This window comes from Chlorocebus sabaeus, chromosome 22, assembly GCF_047675955.1.
Source record: "Chlorocebus sabaeus isolate Y175 chromosome 22, mChlSab1.0.hap1, whole genome shotgun sequence".
NCBI classification, from domain to species: domain Eukaryota; kingdom Metazoa; phylum Chordata; class Mammalia; order Primates; family Cercopithecidae; genus Chlorocebus; species Chlorocebus sabaeus.
In genome coordinates, this window is record NC_132925.1 from 92,608,801 (window position 1) to 92,628,972 (window position 20,172).

A 20,172-nucleotide genomic window follows, 5' to 3' on the forward strand; every position below is an offset into this window, starting at 1 on the left:
AGGGAACTGTATACAGAGGACGAAGCTGGTAGGGGCCTATCCCTGTGCCGGCAGTGAAGCCTTTCAGCTCAAGCCTGTGGAGACTCCCTGTGGATGGTGGGGAGGACACTTGGCTGAGGCTGGTGGGCAGAGTCCAGGCTTCATTAACAGATCGGTCATGCCCCAGAGCAGCATTTCTCAGCGTGTGTGGCTGGAGGCCCCTGCCTCCAAATGCAGCAGAACTACCCATTCCCACCCAGACTGCTGAGTCATTCATCAGGGGGCCTGAGCATCTGCCCTCTGGGGAATGGCTCAGGGGAGTCTTCACAGGGTAAAGTTTGAGCAGATGCTGCTCAGGGGCTAGACCTGCACCGGCTACTATGGCAGCCACTGGCCACATGTAGCTATGGAGCACTCAGATGTGGCTAGTCCCAACTGACATGTTATGCAAGTGTAAAATGCACACCAGATTTCAAAGACCCAGCACCAAAAAAGAAGTGTATCAGTCCGTTCTCACACCTGAGACTGGGTACTTTATAAAGAAAGAGGTTTAATTGGCTCGTGGTTCCACAGGCTATACAGGAAGCATGGCAGCATCTGCTTTGGGGGTGGCCTCGGGGAGCTTTTACTCATGGCGGAAGGCAAAGCAGGAGAAGACGTCTTGCATGACAGGAGCAGGAGGACGAAAGTGAGGGGCAGGGAGGTGCCACACATTGAAATGACCAGATCTCATAAGAACTCACTCACTACCATGAGAACACCACCAAAGGGGAAGTCTGCCCCCATGATCCAATCACCTCCCACCAGGCTCCACCTCCAGCATTGGGGATTGTATTTCAACATGAGATTTGGCTGGGGACACAGATCCAAACCATATCAGATGGTAAAATATTTCAATAATTTAAAAATGTTGATTACATGTTGAAATTATAACATTTTGGGACCAGGTACAGTGGCTCACACCTGTAGCCCCAGCTACTCAGGAGGCTGAGGTGGGAGGATTGCCTGAACCCAGAAGGTTGAGGCTGCAGTGAGCTAACATTGTGCCACTGCACTCCAGCCTGGATGACAGAGCAACACCATGTCTCAAAAGAACAAAACAAAACAAACAAAACCCCACAAACAAATCATAATATTTTTGATATCTTGGGTTAAAATTTAAATAAAACATATTAAAATTATTTGCACCTGCTTCTTTTTAACTTTTCTTATATGATACTAGAAAATATAAAATTACATGTATGGCTTACATTTGTAGTTTGCATTTGTATCTCTGTTGGACATGGCTGATCTAGACCCTGAAAATTGCGTGAAGGAGGGGAAACACTGTGGTTTGTGGAAGGGGCAGAGACGTTTCATGCGAAGGAAAACCAGGAGGGCTCAGGAAGGAAGCTGGTTTTCAGCTGAGTCTTGGAGAGAGGGTGGAACGTAGGAAGGCAGACAGCAGGAGGACAGAAAAGGGTACTCCAGGCCGGGGTCACCTGAGCAGAGGCCTACAGGTAGAAGAGAGTCAGGTTTGTGTGAAGAAATAGACCAGTGCGCATCCTCATAGTTTGCCTGATGAGGACCAGGCTGCTGGATGTGCCCTCTGTCACCTTCCTGCTCTTCTCATGGGGACCTCATACCCAAGAACCCTTTTGACCAATGTCCTCTGGGGGAAGGGAACAAACACGGGTTGACAAGGGAGCCTATGGAGCCAGGAAAGGGCAGGCAAGGTCTCTGAGAAGGTCGGTCTCTTGGGGTCTCACTTTAGTAGCGAGCCATCTGACGTCTACCTGCTCTGTTTTTCAGCTGTCTTCGCTGAGATTTGCCAGCAGGATGAAGCTAGTCACCACTGAGCCTGCCATCAATGAAAAGTATGATGCTGAGGTACATCAGGGGTTGTGGGCAGGTGTCCCACTGTGGGGAAAGTGTGTGGGTTTGCTACTTGGGTCACACAGGCGAGGCTTCCCCTCCTGCCTCAACCAAAGATCGCCATGCAGCCCTGGGTCAGCCCCTTTCCACTCCTGGACTGGCCAGAGTCTTCAGAGTCCCTGGAGACCCTTAGGGGCTGTCATGGGGTGAAAGGGCTAGGTCAGGCCACCAACAATTCACATGTGAGGCTTCAGGAACTCTGGGTGCTCTAGGCTTCTACATGAGGTTTCCTTAGAGCTAAGGGCTAAAGTGGTGTGGACCATCTTTCAGAATCACCTGGCTGTGTCACTACAGAATCTCTTTCCTCCCAGAAAACAGAGCTGACCAATCAGAGGGAGTGCTCAGCATCACCATTAACAAGGGAAATACAAATTAAAACCTCAGTGGAATTCTACCCTCAAATTAGCAAAAAATAGAATGTTTTTGGCAACACAAAATGATGATGAGAATGTGGAGAAATGGAAACTCTTGTCCACTTCTGGTCAAAGTGTAATTGATACAACCACTTTGGGGAGCATTCTGGCAACATCTGGTGTAGTAAAAACACATTTATTGTTAATCTGGCTTTCCTCTAAGATGCTTATGGAATCATAGCTCATGGAGAAAGGAGCATTTGTAAGCCCTAAGCTCAACAAACCAGTTAAACTTTTCAGATTCTAAATCCTGAAGGAAAATGACAATCCCTGTGGCTCTGTAGAACTAACCCATGGTTTGGAGATTGGGGAGGGAGTGGAGCTTAGAGCAGCGGTTCTCAAATGTGACAAGGCATCAGAGTCACCTGATTGATGCTGAACCACAGGTCACTAGATCCATTCCCAGAGTTTCTGATTCTGCAGGTCTAGGGTGGGGCCTGAAGATTCCCTTTTTTTTCTTTCCTTTTTAAAAAATTTTCGTCTTAAAGTCAGCTTCTATCCCATTTCTAGTAAGTTCTTTAGGCCCTTTTATGACACTGATGCCTCCTCTCTTGGGGCCACACTTTGAGAACCACTGGCATCCTAGTTAAGGCCATGGCGACTGGATTGGGCTCTCCTGGGTTTAGCACCCTGCTCTTTCCTCCACTAGCTGTATATAGCCTCAGCAAAATACCTACACTTTTTTTTTTTTTTTTTTTTTTTTTTTTGAGACAGTCTCCCTATGTCACCCAGGCTGGAGTACAGTGGCACAATCTCGGCTCACTGCAACCTCTACCTCCCAGGTTCAAGCCATTCCCCTGCCTCAGCCTCCCAAGTATCTGGGATTACAGGCACATGCTACCGTGCCCAGCTAATTTTTGTTTTTTTGAGACCGAATCTCGCCCAGGCTGGAGTGCAGTGGTGCGATCTCAGCTCACTGCAACCTCTACCTCCCAGGTTGAAGCCATTCTCTTGCCTCAGCCTCCCGAGTAGCTGGGACTATAGGCGCATACCACCACACTGAGCTAATTTTTGTATTTTTAGTAGAGACAGGGTTTCACCATGTTGGCCAGGCTGGTCTCAAACTCCTGACCTCAGATGATCTGCCTACCTTGGCCTCCCAGAGTGCCGGGATTACAGGAGTGAGCCACCACACCTGGCCAAAATAGCTGCACTTTCTAAGGCTCAGTTTCTTCGTTTGTAAGTTGGGTACATAACACAATCCGTGCTCAAAGAGATCTTGTGAAGAATGAGATAATGTGTAGAAACCTCTTAGCATAGTGCTGTCATGGGGTAAATATTCAATAAATGTTGACTAGCACTCCTCTCCCTTCTGCAGAGCAGCAGTATTGCTTCTAGGTATATATAGTCTAGAGACATTCTCACATGTGTGAGAGACTATAGAAGTCACTATTAAAACAAGCACTGTAAGCACCATTCTTTTTTTTTTTTTTTTTTTTTGAGACGGAGTCTCGCTCTGTCACCCAGGCTGGAGTGCGGTGGCCAGATCTCAGCTCACTGCAAGCTCCGCCTCCCGGGTTCACGCCATTCTTCTGCCTCAGCCTCCCGAGTAGCTGGGACTACAGGCGCCGCCACCTCGCCCGGCTAGATTTTTGTATTTTTTAGTAGAGACGGGGTTTCACCGTGTTCGCCAGGATGGTCTCGATCTCTTGACCTCGTGATCCGCCCGTCTCGGCCTCCCAAAGTGCTGGGATTACAGGCTTGAGCCACCGCGCCCGGCCAGCACCATTCTTCTATAGAGTCTACAAGTCTTTTTATAGACTTATTGTAATAATGATTAAATAGTGACTCTTTATAGTACTTAATTGTAATAGCAAAAAAATTAGAAACATAATCAATATCCTTTAACAGGGGAGTAGCTAAATGAGTTGTGGGGTGAGGGAGCCAGAGCTAGAGCTACCTGAATGGATAAATCTCAAGTGAGAAAAAATCTAGATGCCTGAAGTGGCCCAAATGATAGTCTCTATTATTTACACCACATATAAAAACATGCGGAGAGATGCTGATATCATTAATGGATATATGTGTGTGCAGTAAAAGAAAAAATGCATGGGAGTGAAAAAAACAGACCGAGGCCAGAGGTTCCTTTTGGGATGGGAGGGGAGTGGATTTGGAGCATGGTATACAGAAGCTTCACATTTATCTGAAATGTTTTACTTCTTTAAAAAGCGTGGCCCGTGCCTGTAATCCCAGCACTTTGGGAGGCTGAGGCAGGCGGATCACTTGAGGCCAGGAGTGCAAGACCAACCTGGACAACATGGAGAAACCCCATCTCTACTAAAATATATAAAAATTAGCTGGGTGTAGTGGTGCATGCCTGTACTCCTAGCTACTTGGGAGGCTGAGGCACAACAATCGCTTGTGCCTGGGAGGCAGTGGTTGCAATGAATGGAGATCATGCCACTGTATTCCAGCCTGGGCAATAGAGGGAGAATCTGTCTAAACAAACAAACAAACAAACAAAAAAACCACCCTTGAAGCCCATATGACAGCATGCCATTGAAGTCACATTTTGGGGCAGTTTGCCCAGGTTTTATGGCATTATTTTGTATGCTTTTCTGCTTTTCGGTATTCTTGAAGATTTTCTTAGCTTTTTGTTTTTGTTTTGTTTTAGATGGAGTCTAGCTCCGTCTCCCAGGCTGGAGTGCAGTGGCACAATCTCGGCTCACTGCAACCTCCATCTCCCAGGTTCAAGCAATTCTCCTGCCTCAGCCTCCTAAGTAGCTGGGATTACAGGCACCTGCCACCACCCCCAACTAATTTATGTATTTTTAGTAGAGACAGGGTTTCATTGTGTTGGTTAGGCTGGTGTTGAACCCCTGACCTCATGATCCTCTGGCCTCAGCCTCCCAAAGTGCTGGGATTGCAAGCATGAGCCAACATGCTCGGCCTTCTTATCTTTCCTTATTTGGCGTTCCCTTAGCTTAGGATTATCAACATTGCTACCTGTGAACCTGGCTGGGTGAGTGTTGTACCTTTCTTGAAGGTTTTTCATGCCCCTATTTTTTATTTTTTATTATCTTTTTTTAGATAGGGTCTTGCTTTGTCACCCAAGCTGGAGTGCAGTGGCACTGTCATGGCTCACTGCAGCCTCAACTGCCTGGGCTCAAGCAATTCTCCCACCTCAGCCTCCCAAGTAGCTGGGACTGCAGGCCTGCACCACCATGCCTAATTTTTTTTTTTTTTTTCTGTAGTGATGGGGTCTCCCTATGTTGCCCAGGATGGTCTTGAGCTCCTGGGCTCAGGGGATCCTCTTAACCTCCCAAAGTGCTGGGATTACAGGTGTGAGCCACTGTGTCTGGTGAAGTTGGAGAATCATGCTTTTTCATGTCATTTCTGTTCCAAGATCTGCACTGTTGACCCTGGACAACCGAGTGAGTCTCTGTGCCATCCAGTGTGAATGTGGGTATAATCTTTCTGATAAGCATTCTTCTTTACAAACATGAGTTCTTGACAGAGATGTGGAAACATTATTTTGGTTACTGCCTTTCCTAGACCGTAGCCAGTATTCTCAGGTCATTTTCAGCACTGTCTTCTGTATTGACGCCTGTTTTCAAGAGGATGGAATTGCTTCTTCAGAATTTCTTTGGCTGATGGGGCTGGCTATAAGGCAGAAGACTGGGTTCCTAATCCACCTCTGCCACAAGCTCTCTGTGGCGAGTTGCTCAGACCCTCTCAACCTCAAGGTCGTCTTCTATGAACAAGGAAGTTGGCCTGATAACCTCCAGTGACCCTTCCACTCTGGCAGTCAGTGATTCTGTGAAGTGATGTAAAGGGCTGTGAGGCTCAGGCATAAACAGCCAGCAGAGAGAAACTTAGTATACCCTTCTCTGCCAAGAGAAGATAAACCGGCAAGCTGCAGTGGGATGAAAATTGGAAAGCAGCCTGACCCAAGAGCTGCCCCACAGCCTGATGTGCAGCTTCAGCAGAATTCTCTGAATTATCCTCATTACATTTATAGTGAAAATGCCTATTAGGAAACTTACATGAGTCTGTGCTGTTTCCAAGGCATTTTTTTTTCTATCTAAAAAAAGCCCTGTTTGTTGTTGTTGTTGTTGTTTCTGAGACAGGGTCTCACTCTGTTGCCCAGGCTGGAGTGCAGTGGCATGATCTCAGCTCACTGCAACCCCTATGCCCCAGGTTCAAGCAGTTCTCCTGCCTCAGCCTTCTGAGTAGCTGGGGTTACAGTCATGTGCCACCACGCCCAGCTATTTTTTATTTTTTATTTTTAGTAGAGACGGGGTTTCGCCATGTTGGCCGGGCTGGTCTTGAACTCCTGACCTCAAGTGATCTGCCCGCCTTGGCCTCCTAAAGTGCTGGGATTACAGGCATGTGCCACTGCACCCGGCCTCCTATATCGCCTTCTGATTGGCCCGGACATGTAAGTTTGGCTCTGCTGTGCCTCGCTGAACAGAGTCATCAAGCTGGAGGCCCCTGATGGCTCAGTCAAACTTTCTGTAGCTGAGCCATTATATATTTTCTAGAGCTGGGAGAAAGAGGGCATGTGGACAAGTGAGACTGGTCACCAGGTCTCTCCCATTGATCCCACAGGAAGTCCACACCTGAAGGAGACCTTTGTGGGGCTTCCCAGAGGGGCAGATCCAGCATCTGGACACTGGTCACATGCCTTGGGTCCCAGGCTTTGTACCTCAATTGCCACAGAGCCATCAGGATGCCAGGGGTTCTGTTGACCCTTGCTATGTGAGGGCAGATGGGCCTCAGTGCCCAGGTGACCTGGTTGGATGAGGGCTAGAGTACAGCAGGCCTTTGGTCTGGGAGAGGGCCAGTGGGGCGGTGGACTGGTCACAGTTTTGGTTACCAGTCCCGGGATCCAGGTGTCAGGAGCTCCCTCCAGTGGCCCTTTTATGACAACTAAAGGAAGTTCTACTGTTCACAGCAAGGGTTCTCAGCTTGCAGTTCCTTGTGCCTCTTTTAGGGAAGACACTCAGCTGGTAAATATCAAATATCAAATGACTTAGCGATTCTTCTCCTCAAAATGTATCATTTATTTTCTTACCTAAAATCTATGGAGTGCTTACTATGTGCCAGGTGCTTTTTAAAGCACTTGGATGCCTGACTGCATGAACAGAAACACAAATCTCTGAGCCTGCAGTCTGATGGGAGTACAGGAGTTGCGTAATAATAATCACAATAAATAGGTAGGTTCTAAAGCTTCGCTATTTAATACAGTAACTGCTACTCAAACGTGGCTGTTTAAATTAATTAAAATTAGAATTACTTCTTCAGGCCGGGCGCGGTGGCTCAAGCCTATAATCCCAGCACTTTGGGAGGCCGAGACAGGCGGATCACGAGGTCAGGAGATTGAGACCATCCTGGCTAACACAGTGAAACCCCATCTCTACTAAAAAATACAAAAAACTAGCTGGGCGCGGTGGCGGGCGCCTGTAGTCCCAGCTACTCGGGAGGCTGAGGCAGGAGAATGGCGTAAACCCGGGAGGCGGAGCTTGCAGTGAGCCGAGATCTGGCCACTGTACTCCAGCCTGGACGACAGAGCGAGACTCCGCCTCAAAAAAAAAAAAAAAAAAGAATTACTTCTTCAGGCACCCTAGCCACATTTCAAGTGTTCAGTAACTGTATGTGTCTCATCATTACCATACTGGGCAGCACAAATATGGAACATTTCAATCATTGCAGAAAGTTCTATTGGACAACACTAATCTAGAGTATGTTAAAAGGCAAAACGTGCTATGAAAAAATAATTAGAGATTTTTTTTTTTTTTTTTTTTGAGAAGGAGTCTCGCTCTGTCGCCCAGGCCGGAGTACAGTGGCCGGATCTCAGCTCACTGCAAGCTCCGCCTCCCGGGTTCACGCCATTCTCCTGCCTCAGCCTCCGGAATAGCTGGGACTACAGGCGCCCGCCACCTCGCCCGGCTAGTTTTTTGTATTTTTTTAGTAGAGACGGGGTTTCACTGTGTTAGCCAGGATGGTCTTGATCTCCTGACCTCGTGATCCACCCGTCTCGGCCTCCCAAAGTGCTGGGATTACAGGCTTGAGCCACCATGCCCAGCCAAAAATTAGAGATTTTTAAAGCATGTTGCAGGGGTGGAGAAGGAATTACAATTATTTATTTATTTATTTATTTATTTATTTATTTATTTTGAGACAGAGACTCGCTCTATTGCTCAGACTGGAGTGCAATGGCATAGTCTCAGCTCACTGCAACCTCCACCTCCCGGGTTCAAGCAATTCTCCTGCCTTAGCCTCTCTAGTAGTTGGGATTACAGGCACACGCCACCATGCTCAGCCAATTTTTGTAATTTTTGTAGAGATGAGATTTCATAAGGATGGTCTCGAACTCCTGACCTCAGATGATCCACCTGCCTTGGCGTCCCTAAGTACTGGGATTACAGGGCTGAGCCACCGCACCTGGCTGGAATTACAATTTTAAAGAGTAATTGTGGTGTACCTAATTTAGAAGCTTTTGAAAAAAGATTTTCAGAAGGTAAGTGAATGAGTCTTGGAAATACCTAGGAGAAGAAAATTCCAGGGCAGTGGACAGGCAATGCAGAGGCAGAAGCATACCAATTTGTGGAAGTGGTTGGAGTGCACCAGGGAAGAGAAGCAGAAAAGAGGTAATGGGGACAGATCTCAAAAGCCTCATAGATCGCTGTGTTTTTCTGCAGAAATCTATAAGGACATAAATATGAGTACAAAAATGTTCTTGCAGCATTGTTTGTAAGCAGCAAAAAATTAGAGGTGAGGCCAGTCACAGTGACTCACACTTGTAATCCCTGCACTTTGGGAGGCTGAGGAGGGCAGATCACCTGACGTCAAGAATTCGAGACTAGCCTGGCCAACATGGCAAAACCCTGTCTCTACTAAAAATACAAAAATTAGCTAGGCGTGGTGGTGCATGCCTATAATCTCAGCTACTCGGGAGGCTGAGGCAGGAGAATCACATGAACCCGGGAGGCAGGGGTTGCAGTGAGCCGAGATCACGCCACTGTACTCCAGCCTGGGCAACAGAGCGAGACCCCATCTCAAAAAAAAAATAAAAAATAAAAAATAAGAGGTGACATACATGATTATCATTGGGGAGTGGTGATATGTTCATGCAGTGGTTGGTGAGGATGAGGGTAAAAGGATGAGGGTTATAACCATGCATAGAAAGCATCCTGGAGGCCAGGCACGATGGCTCACACCTGTAATCCCAGCCTTTGGGAGTCCGAGGCGAGAGGATTGCCTGAGCCCACGAGTTTGAAACCAGCATGGGCAACATAGTGGGACCCCTGTCTCTACAAAAATTAGCTGGGTATGGCAGTGTGTACCTGTAGCATGACCTACTCAGGAGACTGAGGTGAGAGGATTGCTTGAGCCCAGGAGGTTGAGGCTGCAGTGACCCATGATGGTGACACTGCACTCCAGCCTGGAGGACAGAGCAAGAGCCTGTCTCTAAAAAGAAAGCATTCTGGTGCTGGGTATGGTGGCTCATGCCTGTAATCCCAGCACCGTGGGAGGCTGAGGTGGGCGGATCACCTGAGGTCCGGAGTTTGAGACCAACCTGGCCAACATGGTGAAACCATGTCTCTACTAAAATTATAAAAATTAGCTGGGTGTGGTGGTGGGCAACTGTAATCCCAGCTACGCAGTAGGCTGAGCCAAGAGAATCACTTGAACCCAGGAGGCGGAGGTTGCAGTGAGCTGAGACCACACCATTGTACTCCAGCCTGGGCAACAAGAGCAAAACTCTGTCTCAAAAAAAGAGAAGGCATTCTGGAGTCTATAGGCTGCACCGAAAGGGCCATTATCCTGGTAGACTGGAAGAAGCTTGGGGCCTCTGGGAGTTGGGGTTTGAGGTGGCCCTGTAGCTTGTGCTGTCTCTTTTGAGGTAGTAGCAAAGGCCAGGGTACTATTCAGGTCCTCCCAGACCCTAAACTCACCCCAGTTGGGGAAGAGTCACCAGTAGGGAGGTAATCACCAGAAGCTGAAAGCATACCCTGTGGATCCAGGAATGGCCGGGATGTCTGGGCACAGAATGAAGAATTGTGCTCTTGCTGTGGAAGAGACAGGGTAGCTTCTCTGATGACCCTTCCTGTTGGCCCCCACCCTACCATGTTTCCTGGCAGAGAATGGTCAAGAACCTGGAGAAGGAACTAGCACTGCTCAAGCAGGAACTGGCCATCCATGACAGCCTGGTAAGAGGCTAGAGGCAAGGAAGGAGGGCAGAGGTGCTGGGATAAGGGGCGACTGGGGCTAGGGGCAGACAGTATAATGGGTCAAGGCCGGTGGTAGGTGGGGTCAGGGGGCAGGCTGAGTGGCAGGAAAGGGGCAGCAGCAAGGGGCCATGAGGACAGGGGGTCGGGGCAGAGTCCTCCAGCGGTCCTGAGGGGCCTCAAGCCAGAGGCAGCGCATGCCTCCCGTCCTCGCGGTTCTCATGCTGCAGAGTCTGCTGGGACTCAGGCAGCAGAGCCTCTGTCTGGAGTAGCAGGCCCCATGTCTGAGGGCCTTTCCTTTCCTCCCCGACCCCATTACCCATCTCTGACTCAAGCACCTGGCCTGTGTGTTAGGCCCTCTGGCAGGACCCGATGATGAAGGGAATGAGCCAGCTTGGTCAGCCAGGGCCTGTGCCCAGCCTCCCTACTTTGCCTCTCAGAATGGCCCCTGCCACTCCCGCATGGGCTCGGGTTCTTGTTGCTTATCCACATGTTCTTCATCCTCCTTCAAGACCAACCGCACCTTTGTGACCTATGAAGCCATGGATGAAATCCAGATTGCTGAGATCAACTCCCAGGTGCGGAGGTACCTGGAGGGGACGCTGGACGAGATCGATGTAAGGAACCCCTCTGTGACCACTGTGTTGAGCCAGCCTGGACCTCCCTATCCTGGGCACACCCCAACACATGCTCTGCTAGCCTCAGAACCTCACATGAATGGGTGCAGTGAGTGGAGGGTGGTGCTGGACTCTTGATGTCAGGGACCCTTCAGCTCATCTCAGGGGCACAAGCACAGGCCCTAGAGCCAGGCTTTCTGGGATTGAATCCTAGCTCAGCTGCTTCTTTGCTGAGTGACCTTGGCAAAATACTCAACTGCGTGTACTTCAGTGGCCTTACCTGCCTAGTGGGGAGGGAAACGGAGTGGTGAGGAACTGAACTGCTGCACCTGGGTGGCTTGACTGTGTCTGCAGAATGAAGCTGATAAAGGATGGTGGTCATGCTGGTTGTCTACAAGGTAGACCCCAGGGCCCATGTTGGAGTGGGCCAAGGAGGGGGAAACTGCCCCACAAGGAAGGGTCCTCAGGGGGAAGAGGCTGCATCCTGTTTTCACAGTGCAGTCCATCGAACCCCTCTTCTTGGAGACATGGGCAGACCCCCCTGGCTGTTACTATGGGCAGCTCCAAGAAGCAGGCCTGGGGCAACTAAGGGATGGACTCTTCTGGCCTTCATAGGAGGGGCAGTCCCAAATTAACCCTTGGTCAAGGGGAATGCTGTGGGCTTTAGGCCCGGGGGGAGGCCAGTAACCTTCCTCCGGCCTCATGTGTGCGTGTCTGTGCCCATGCAGACAGGTCCATAAATGGGCTCCATCTGAAGACAGCAGGCAGAGCCTTTTGGAAGTAAGAGAAAGCTGAGGAAATACGTTTTATTTATAAAAAACTTTAGAAGGTATTTTCAAGGTATAGAATCATTTCATTTTATAGAGGTCTCCACTTAGAAAAGGTGGTTTTTATAGCCTCAGCAAACACTTAGTTTTAAAATTATTAATCAGGTGTTTCTCTGCTCTGGAGAAGGGCTTGGCTGCCACTTTGCTGAGAGGCTGTGTGCAAATGTCCTCTTCTCGAGACAGATGGTCCAGGAGTCAGCCAAGGGGTCTTGATTTCTCTACTAACATAGACGCAACCTGGTCCCTCTAGGTGCCCTTGGTCTAACCTCTGCCTTGCTCTCTTCCCTCCAGATAATCAACCTTAGACAGATCAAGGAGGTGTTCAACCAGTTCCGGGTGGTTCTAAGGTGAGAGACCCCCACCCCTGCCTCACTCCTACATCAGGCTGCCATTTTCATCTCCTGCGATCTGGGCACTTGCCTCCAAGAGCATCCTCTTCATGCTTGTGGATGCAGAGCCAAATTAGAGTCCTTGGGGGCATGCCTGGGTCCCTGGTAGATATTCAGTGAGTTCATTACTTGGACAGGAGGTGTTTATGGAATGCCAGCTCTGAGTGTGCTCAGAGCAGGGCGTTGTGAATATTCACCTTGTGAATATTGCCACACACCCCCACCTCAGGAAGCATTTGTGGTTTACTTGGGTGCAAACATACCCATAGTCTAAGCAGCTTATGCTAGGTGGTGTCACTAAAGCTGGTCACATGATTCCAAGGGGCCTGTTAGAGACAGAACCTAAGACAGAACCCCACATGGTCCCAAGTGAAGCTTACATTCCTTATCAAGTGTCATCTTGGAGCATATACACATGGCATAAGGTGGCCCCTGCAGGTTTGGGGGTTGGACAGTGGGTATATGCAATGGGGCAGGGGAAAGTGAGTCCTTTGTCCTTTTGTCTGGTCTGGTTCATGATGAAGGTGTGGCCCCATACAAGGGACCTTGTCCATATGACTTTTAACCCCAGTACTTGGTTCTTACCCCAGTGGATTCAGCATGGCCCCAGGTACAAGCTGTTCTCTTGTGCTATCTCCCAAGCCAACAGGAACAGGAAGTGGAGTCCACTTTGCGCAGGAAGTACACCCTCATTGACAGGAATGACTTTGCAGCCATTTCTGCTGTCCAGAAGGTAAGCATAGTTGCCACTTGCTGACAGCACTCACCTCAGATTTCCCATCCTCAGACCTTTGCAGAGCCAGCAAGTATTATGCATTAAACCAGAGCTAGGATTGCAACAGATAAAGGTAACACCAGAATGAACATAGGCGACCTGTGTAAGAGTAAACCACTTTTGAATTAAAAATGATTTCCATAAGGTAGAAACATAGACAACAATATTAAAGACAAATTCCTGGAATTAGGTTGGAAATAAGCTTGAGGTGCCATACTGGTGAGGGGTGCATGTGGAAAGTGAACATTTGGCAGAGTGGTCAGGGACCGCCCTACTGGGGACAGCCTGAGGCTGGCATTAGCAGCTGCCAAACCTTGGTGTGTGCGGTGAGCATGTCCACCCTGAGCCTTGGGCCATATACACGTGGGTCCCCAAGGGGCCCAAGCCCTTAATCTAACTCACAGACCTTTGGCTGGCCTCTCTATGTAGGCGGGGCTTGTGGATGTTGATGGCCACCTAGTGGGTGAGCCTGAAGGACAAAACTTTGGACTCGGAGTTGCCCCTTTCTCTACCAAACCTGGGAAGAAAGCCAAGTCCAAGAAGACATTCAAAGAGCCCCTTAGGTGAGTGACCTTGCCGCTCTGCCTCCTCAGCAGCTGGCCCTCCTCGGTGAGTGAATGGGAGGATGTGCACTGTTCCCGCCTTCCCCCGGTGTCTCCGCTACTGGGTTGGTGCAATGGACGTCACTGCTGCCAATACTAGCAAGTCTGTGGGGTCCGGGCTGGGGTTGGTTTGGAACCCCACAAGAATCACCTCTCATCTTCACAGCAACCTGGTGAGGTGGGAGTTAATGTCTTCATTATACTGATGAAGAAACAGAGGCTTGGAGAGGGGAAGTCACTCCCCAAGGCCACACCACCAATGACTAGTGGAATGGCAGCAAGAAGCTGGACCAGCTCCCCAGAGCCCATTCCCTCTGGTACTTTATGTTGTACTGCCTCCCCTCACTTCACTAGGGTCTTCCTGCCAACTGGCACTCAGGTCACCTAAAACTCCAGTTCACCTTTCAGGCAAGATCCGTTTGTATGTGCAAGGTGGGAAGAGCATTTAGGTTCACTTAGTGAGCCCACTCTCCCGGGGTGCTGTGTAGTGGTGGGTAAGAGCACAGGCTCTGGAGCTGACGCCCGGGCTCCCCTCCCTGCTCTGCACTTCTCACACCCAAGGGGTCACCCCATGTGAGACATGAGAACCACTCTGTGCCTGTTTCTGCATCTCCAAAATGGGAAAAATAATAATAGCATCCAAGTCATTGAGGTTGTTGTTGAGGTTGTTGTGAGGATAAGTGAGTGAGCGCAGGCCACGGGCCAGAGCTGATTGTAGAAAACTGTTACACGCAGGACAAGAGTCAGGCAGCAGAGGATGCCAGTGTCCCTGGCCTCCTCCTGCCTCTTCATGAGTGCAGTCACACCCCAGCCCTCTCTGTTCTGCTTCTGGATAACCAGTGCAGTAGTTGATTGGTTGAGGCTCAGTCCCCTGAGCCACACTTGTTGCAAGGAGGATGAAAGAGGAAGAAACAGATTTTCTATCCTCAGACCTTTGGGAAGAGCCATGGGCATCCTCCTGCCAGTTCGGTCCTCAGATCTGCCTCTTCTTGGAGAAAGGCACCAAGCACTGTTGCTTCGGCAGGGAGGACAGCTACTTTTCTGGGAGCTGGTGTGGAGAACAGGGTGTGGACCAGTAAGAACAGCAGGGCAGGCGGGGCGTGGTAGCTCACGCCTGTAATCCCGGCGCTTTGGGAGGCCGAGACGGGCGGATCACGAGGTCAGGAGATCGAGACCATCCTGGCTAACACGGTGAAACCCCATCACTACTAAAAATACAAAAAAATTAGCCGGGCGTGGTGGCGGGTGCCTGTAGTCCCAGCTACTCAGGAGGCTGAGGCAGGAGAATGGTGTGAACCTGGGAGGTGGAGCTTGCAGTGAGCCGAGATCACGCCACTGCACTCCAGCCTGGGCAACAGAGGTAGACTCTGTCTCAAAAAAAAAAAAAAAAAAAAAAAGAACAGCAGGGCAGAGCCATCCTGCTTTACCATTGGTCCACAGACAGACCCACCCTGTATGGGGCTCTGCCAGTCCTTCCCAGGGCAGCCTGTATGACTCAGACCTCAGCAGCCATGGTGGTTCCTGAGAACCTGTGGCCCATCCCACAGGTCTATACACTTTCAGTCCCTGGAGATTGTACCCATTTTTCCCAAGCGTCTCCTGCCAAGACCACTGAGAGCTCTTTGTTCTGATAAAAGGGAGAAAAATGCCCTCTTCTTCCTCCACATCTGCCTGGCTTAGCATCACACTATTTGCGCTTTTACCTAGGAATATGAACAAGGTGGGAGCTGAGTGAGGTGGGGCTCCCAGTGTAGTGAGTGCTGAGAAAGGTCACTCATCCTGGCATCTGCGATACCTCACTGCCCATGACTGAACCCTGGGGCTTCCATGCCTTCTTCCAGCTCCTTGGCAAGAAAGGAAGGTGCCAGCAGCCCTGTGAATGGGAAGGACTTGGATTACGTTTCCACCTCCAAGACCCAGCTGGTCCCATCCTCCAAAGATGGGGATGTCAAAGACATGCTTTCGCGGGACCGGGAAACTTCCAGCATTGAGCCCCTTCCCTCAGACTCCCCGAAGGAGGAATTACGCCCAATTAGGTAATCAGCTAATGTTAGCTTCTGCACCAGATCAAACAAAACCATATGTGATCCTCAACATGTAAAGAGTACCTGCAGATAAAAGAGAAATAAAATAAGGTATAATAGGCAAAGACTAGGAGCACAGTCCCCAAGGAAGAAACATGACTATGCACCTGCAAAATGATCCAACCTCAGGAGTCATCCAAGATGTACAATTAAATATGGAATCATTTTAGACCCTCCAAATAGCAATTATTTAAATAATTAAAGTTATGTACCTTTTGTACAAGTACTGTATTCAAAAGATTAAAAATTTTTAAGATATGAAAGAATATAACCTCTTCCCTTTCCTCGAATCGCTCAGCCTCTCTCCCTGATGAGTTTTTAAGGATCTATCCTAAGGAAATAGATGTGAAACAAGATTTATGCAAAAGATGTGTATTCATAATTTATTTAAAAAGCAATATATATATATATTTTTGAAACACCTTCAGTAGCCAACACTAGGGAAAGGGCACTAAGTGAATTGTTCTCTGCCATTGGGTTGTCCATGAAGAATTTCAGCCTATGAACATTTCTAAACATTCAGAGAAGTTGAAATAATTGTACAGTGAACACCTGTACACCAAGCATCCTCCCAATTCTACAATTTACATGTTACTATTCTTGTTTCATTCTGCCTCTATCCTTCTATTCCTCTATGTTATTTTTTTGATGCATTTCAAAGTTGCCCACATCAATCCACTTCCCCTTGCCCCAACACTTCATCTTACACTCATTAACTAGAGTTCTCAAAGGGTTTTTATAACATGAAATGCTCTTTTGAAAAAAGTAAGATGTAAAATTAAACATACTGCATGGCCTTAGCCATTCAAAAATATATCAAAGAGGCCAGGCATGGTGGCTCATGCTTGCAGCACATCGGTTGGCCAAAGTGAAAGGATTGCTTAAACCCAGGAGTTGGAGAGCCTGGGCAACATAGTGGGAGTCTGTCTCTATACAAAATTAAAAGGTAGCTGAGCATGGGAGCACATGCCTGTAGTCCGAGCTACTCAGGAGGCTGAGGCACGAGAATTGATTGAGCCCAGGAGCTCAAGGCTGCAGTGAGCTATGATTGAGCTACTGAACTCCAGCCTGGGCAACAGAGCAAGATACTGTCTCAAAAAACAAACAAAAAAAAAACAAAAAAAAACCCATATATATATATATACACATAAAAGAAATCCAGGGCCAGGCGTGGTGGCTCATGCCTGTAATCCCAGAACTTTGGGAGGCCAAGGCCGAGGCGGGTGGATCACCTGAGGTCGGGAGTTTGAGACCAGCCTGACCAACATGGAGAAACCCAGTCTCTACTAAAATTAAAAAAATTAGCCGGGCGTGGTGGCGTATGCCTGTAATCCCAGCTACTCCGGAGGCTGAGGCAGGAGAATCGCTTGAACCTAGGAGGTGGGGGTTGCAGTGAGCCAAGATTGCGCCATTGCCCTCCAGCCTGGGCAACAAGAGCAAAACTCTGTCTCAAAAAAAAAAAGAAGGAAAGAAATCCAGAAGGAGACACACCACCATATGCCATTATTCTTTTCTTTTCTTATTGTTGTTTTTTTCTTATACTTTTCCTTGCTTTCCTCCCTTTCTGCCATGGGCATGTGACCTTATACATGTGCTGAGTAAAACAAAGAGGAGGGAATGATTCACGCACAGTTTAGCTCCTGTCTGGGGTAGGTGGTGCCTAGCACTTCTGCCTCCTGCCCACAGAAGCCCCAGGGAAGAAAGATGAAGTGCCTGGTGGCTCCAAGGCAGCCACCTCATTTATCCTCTTTGGTCTCACCCTTGCATCTCAAGGCCCGACACCCCACCCTCCAAACCAGTGGCCTTTGAGGAGTTTAAGAACGAGCGAGGTAGTGAGATCAACCGAATTTTCAAAGAAAACAAATCCATCTTGAACGAACGGAGGAAAAGGGCCAGCGAGACCACGCAGCGCATCAATGCCATCAAGCGGGAGATTGATGTGACCAAGGAGGCCCTGGATTTCCAGAAGTCACTGCGGGAGAAGCAAGGTAAATGTGATGGAAAGATGGCTAGGGAACTTTGGGGTCTCAGAGTCATGCTGGTCGAAGCAGAACAGCCCTTGGCACTAGAGGACTGAGATGGGAGGGGCCAGTGGGGGTACTGGGGTGTGGCCTTCACCCATAGGTCAGATCACTTAGCTCTGGTTAGCCCCTGAGAGCCTCAGAGTCCTCCTCTGTCAGCCAGCCTCTGCCTGTGGGTCCCTCATTGTTGCATTATCTCAGACCTAGGTGCTGGGCCTTCCACCCCATATGTGCTACTGTCCATGGTGAAACAGGCCTTTTGTCCTGCAGAGGTATCACTGGGAGATGGGTAGCTGGTGACTTCTACAAGGTCCATGGGTCTCTGTGTGGTTTCCTCACTGCTCCAGGTGGTCAGATTGAGGTGGGGCTGCTGGTAGGGACTATGGAAAACCAAGTAAGGGAACAAGAATATGGATGCCAGAGAGCCAAGGGACTCACTTTCAGTAAGGCCATTCCCTATGCTGAATCTGTGACACTGGTGCTGGTCTGTCAAAGTCTTGTCTCCTAGGGCAGGTGGCAGAGGGTGCTCCAGGCTCAAAGAGCAAAGGACCCCAATGTGGGGAGGGTGCTCACCTGGTTACCCTGACCCAGTGTCCTTGTCCTGGTGGTGTGCACCGCCCACACCTGCACTGAGGGCCAAGGCCCATCAAGCTTGCGTGTTCAGATGACTTATCTGGGAGGGCTGGTCAAGTGCAGATTCCCAGCCCCTCAGCAAGTGGTTCTGACTGAGGAGAGATGGAGCAGGGCCCAGGACCTGCATTTTAATGAGTGACAATTCCAACTCTGGGACAGATGGTTCAGAGGCCACACTGTTCTTCACACTCCTGGCTCAGTCTTATTGTCTTCTTCCAGACAGGAAACACCACAGGTTACTGGGCTTTCCCTTGCTAAATCACAACCCTGTTCCAGGCCAGCTTTCATAAGTGATCTCCAGATGTCACTTGGTTTATTCCTGCAAGTCAGATGCATCATCTCACTCACAGAAGGTGCATTTTACTCATTTATTTCTCAGAGGAGCAGGGTATGGTGGTGCACACCTGTAATCCCAGCATCTTGGGAGGCTGAGGCATGAAAATTGCTTGAACCCAGGAGGCAGAGGTTGCAGTGAGGCAAGATTGCGCCACTGCACTCCAGTCTGGGTGACAGACCAAGACTGTCTCAGAAAAAAAAAAAAAAAAAAAAATTAAACAATTATTTCTCAGAGGGCAACTTTATGTTCTAATTCTTGGGGCCATTCTTATACCTCACAGACCAATTATGACATGCTATTCCTAAGGGCAAAGCCCTCCACGGGTCTGGGAAGCTGGAGAAGGCCAGTGATGGTGGCTATAGACATACCCCTATCCAGAACCACAGGGAGAGGACGTGGTGAAGATTTTATGGGACAAACAAGCACTTCTTTGTCCTCTCTGCTCACACTTTCTTTGAACATACAGCTCCTTATTACATATTTAAGATAAAATATATGCATGCTATGCTGGCATATCATGTACTCCTAAATACACCTGAAAGTGGACAGTTTCAAAGGATGAGATGAGGAAGGCATTACAATTATTTTTTTTTCTTTTTTGAGACAGAGTTTCACTCTTGTTGCCGAGGCTGGAGTGCAATGGCACAATCTTGGCTCACTGCAACCTCTGCCTCCCGGGTTCAAGCAATTCTGCTGCCTCAGCCTCCCAAGTAGCTGTGATTACAGGCATGCGCCACCACGCCCAACTAATTTTTATTTTTAATAGAGACAGGGTTTCTTCATGTTGGTCAGGCTGGTCTTGGACTCCCGACCTTAGGTGATCTGCCCACTTCAGCCTCCCAAAGTGCTGGGATTACAGGTGTGAGCCACTGCACCCGGCCAAAAAAATTTTTTTGTGTGTGTGTGACAGAGTCTCGCTCTGTCGCCCAGGCTGAAGTGCAGTGGCGTGATCTTGGCTCACTGCAAGCTCCACCTCCTGGGTTCACGCCATTCTCCTGCCTCAGCCTCCTGAGTAGCTGGGACTACAGGGACCTGCCAACATGCCCGGCTAATTTTGTGTAATTTTAGTACGGACAGGGTTTCACCATATTAGCCAGGATCGTCTCAATCTCCTGACCTCGTGATCTGCCCTTCTCAGCCTCCCAAAGTGGTGGGATTACAGGTGTGAGTCACAGCGCCTGACCCAACAAATTTTTAATATTTAAAATTTTATCTATCAGTATCAAAAAAACTCATTTTTGTGCTGTCCTCCAAAAGTAGTGTTTTTCCACTGATTATTAAAATATTAATAAAATACCTTTATTTTATTGAATTTACTTGAACAGATCAAGTAAAGTCATATCTCCTAGGCCAGGCAAGGTGGCTCACACCTGTAATCTCAGCACTTTGGGAGGCCGAGGTGGGTGG

At 48.9% G+C, this 20,172-nt stretch overlaps 1 protein-coding gene across 9 annotated transcripts in view; it reads left to right on the top strand.

Moving 5' to 3' along the window:
* The window catches only part of KIF9 (kinesin family member 9), a 59,905-nt gene that overhangs the window by 22,607 nt on the left and 17,126 nt on the right, over window positions 1-20,172 (top strand). For 6 of the 9 annotated variants that reach the window (XM_038004023.2, XM_007984031.3, XM_007984024.3 and 3 more), the window contains 8 exons: window positions 1,771-1,848; window positions 10,394-10,462; window positions 10,993-11,097; window positions 12,216-12,271; window positions 12,956-13,046; window positions 13,518-13,651; window positions 15,532-15,726; window positions 17,548-17,762. In XM_038004023.2, coding sequence (XP_037859951.2) covers window positions 1,771-1,848; window positions 10,394-10,462; window positions 10,993-11,097; window positions 12,216-12,271; window positions 12,956-13,046; window positions 13,518-13,651; window positions 15,532-15,726; window positions 17,548-17,762 — 943 coding nt within the window. The remainder of the gene's footprint in view (window positions 1-1,770; window positions 1,849-10,393; window positions 10,463-10,992; window positions 11,098-12,215; window positions 12,272-12,955; window positions 13,047-13,517; window positions 13,652-15,531; window positions 15,727-17,547; window positions 17,763-20,172) is intronic. The other 3 variants (XM_007984037.3, XM_007984035.3, XM_073010268.1) reach the window with 1 other exon arrangement.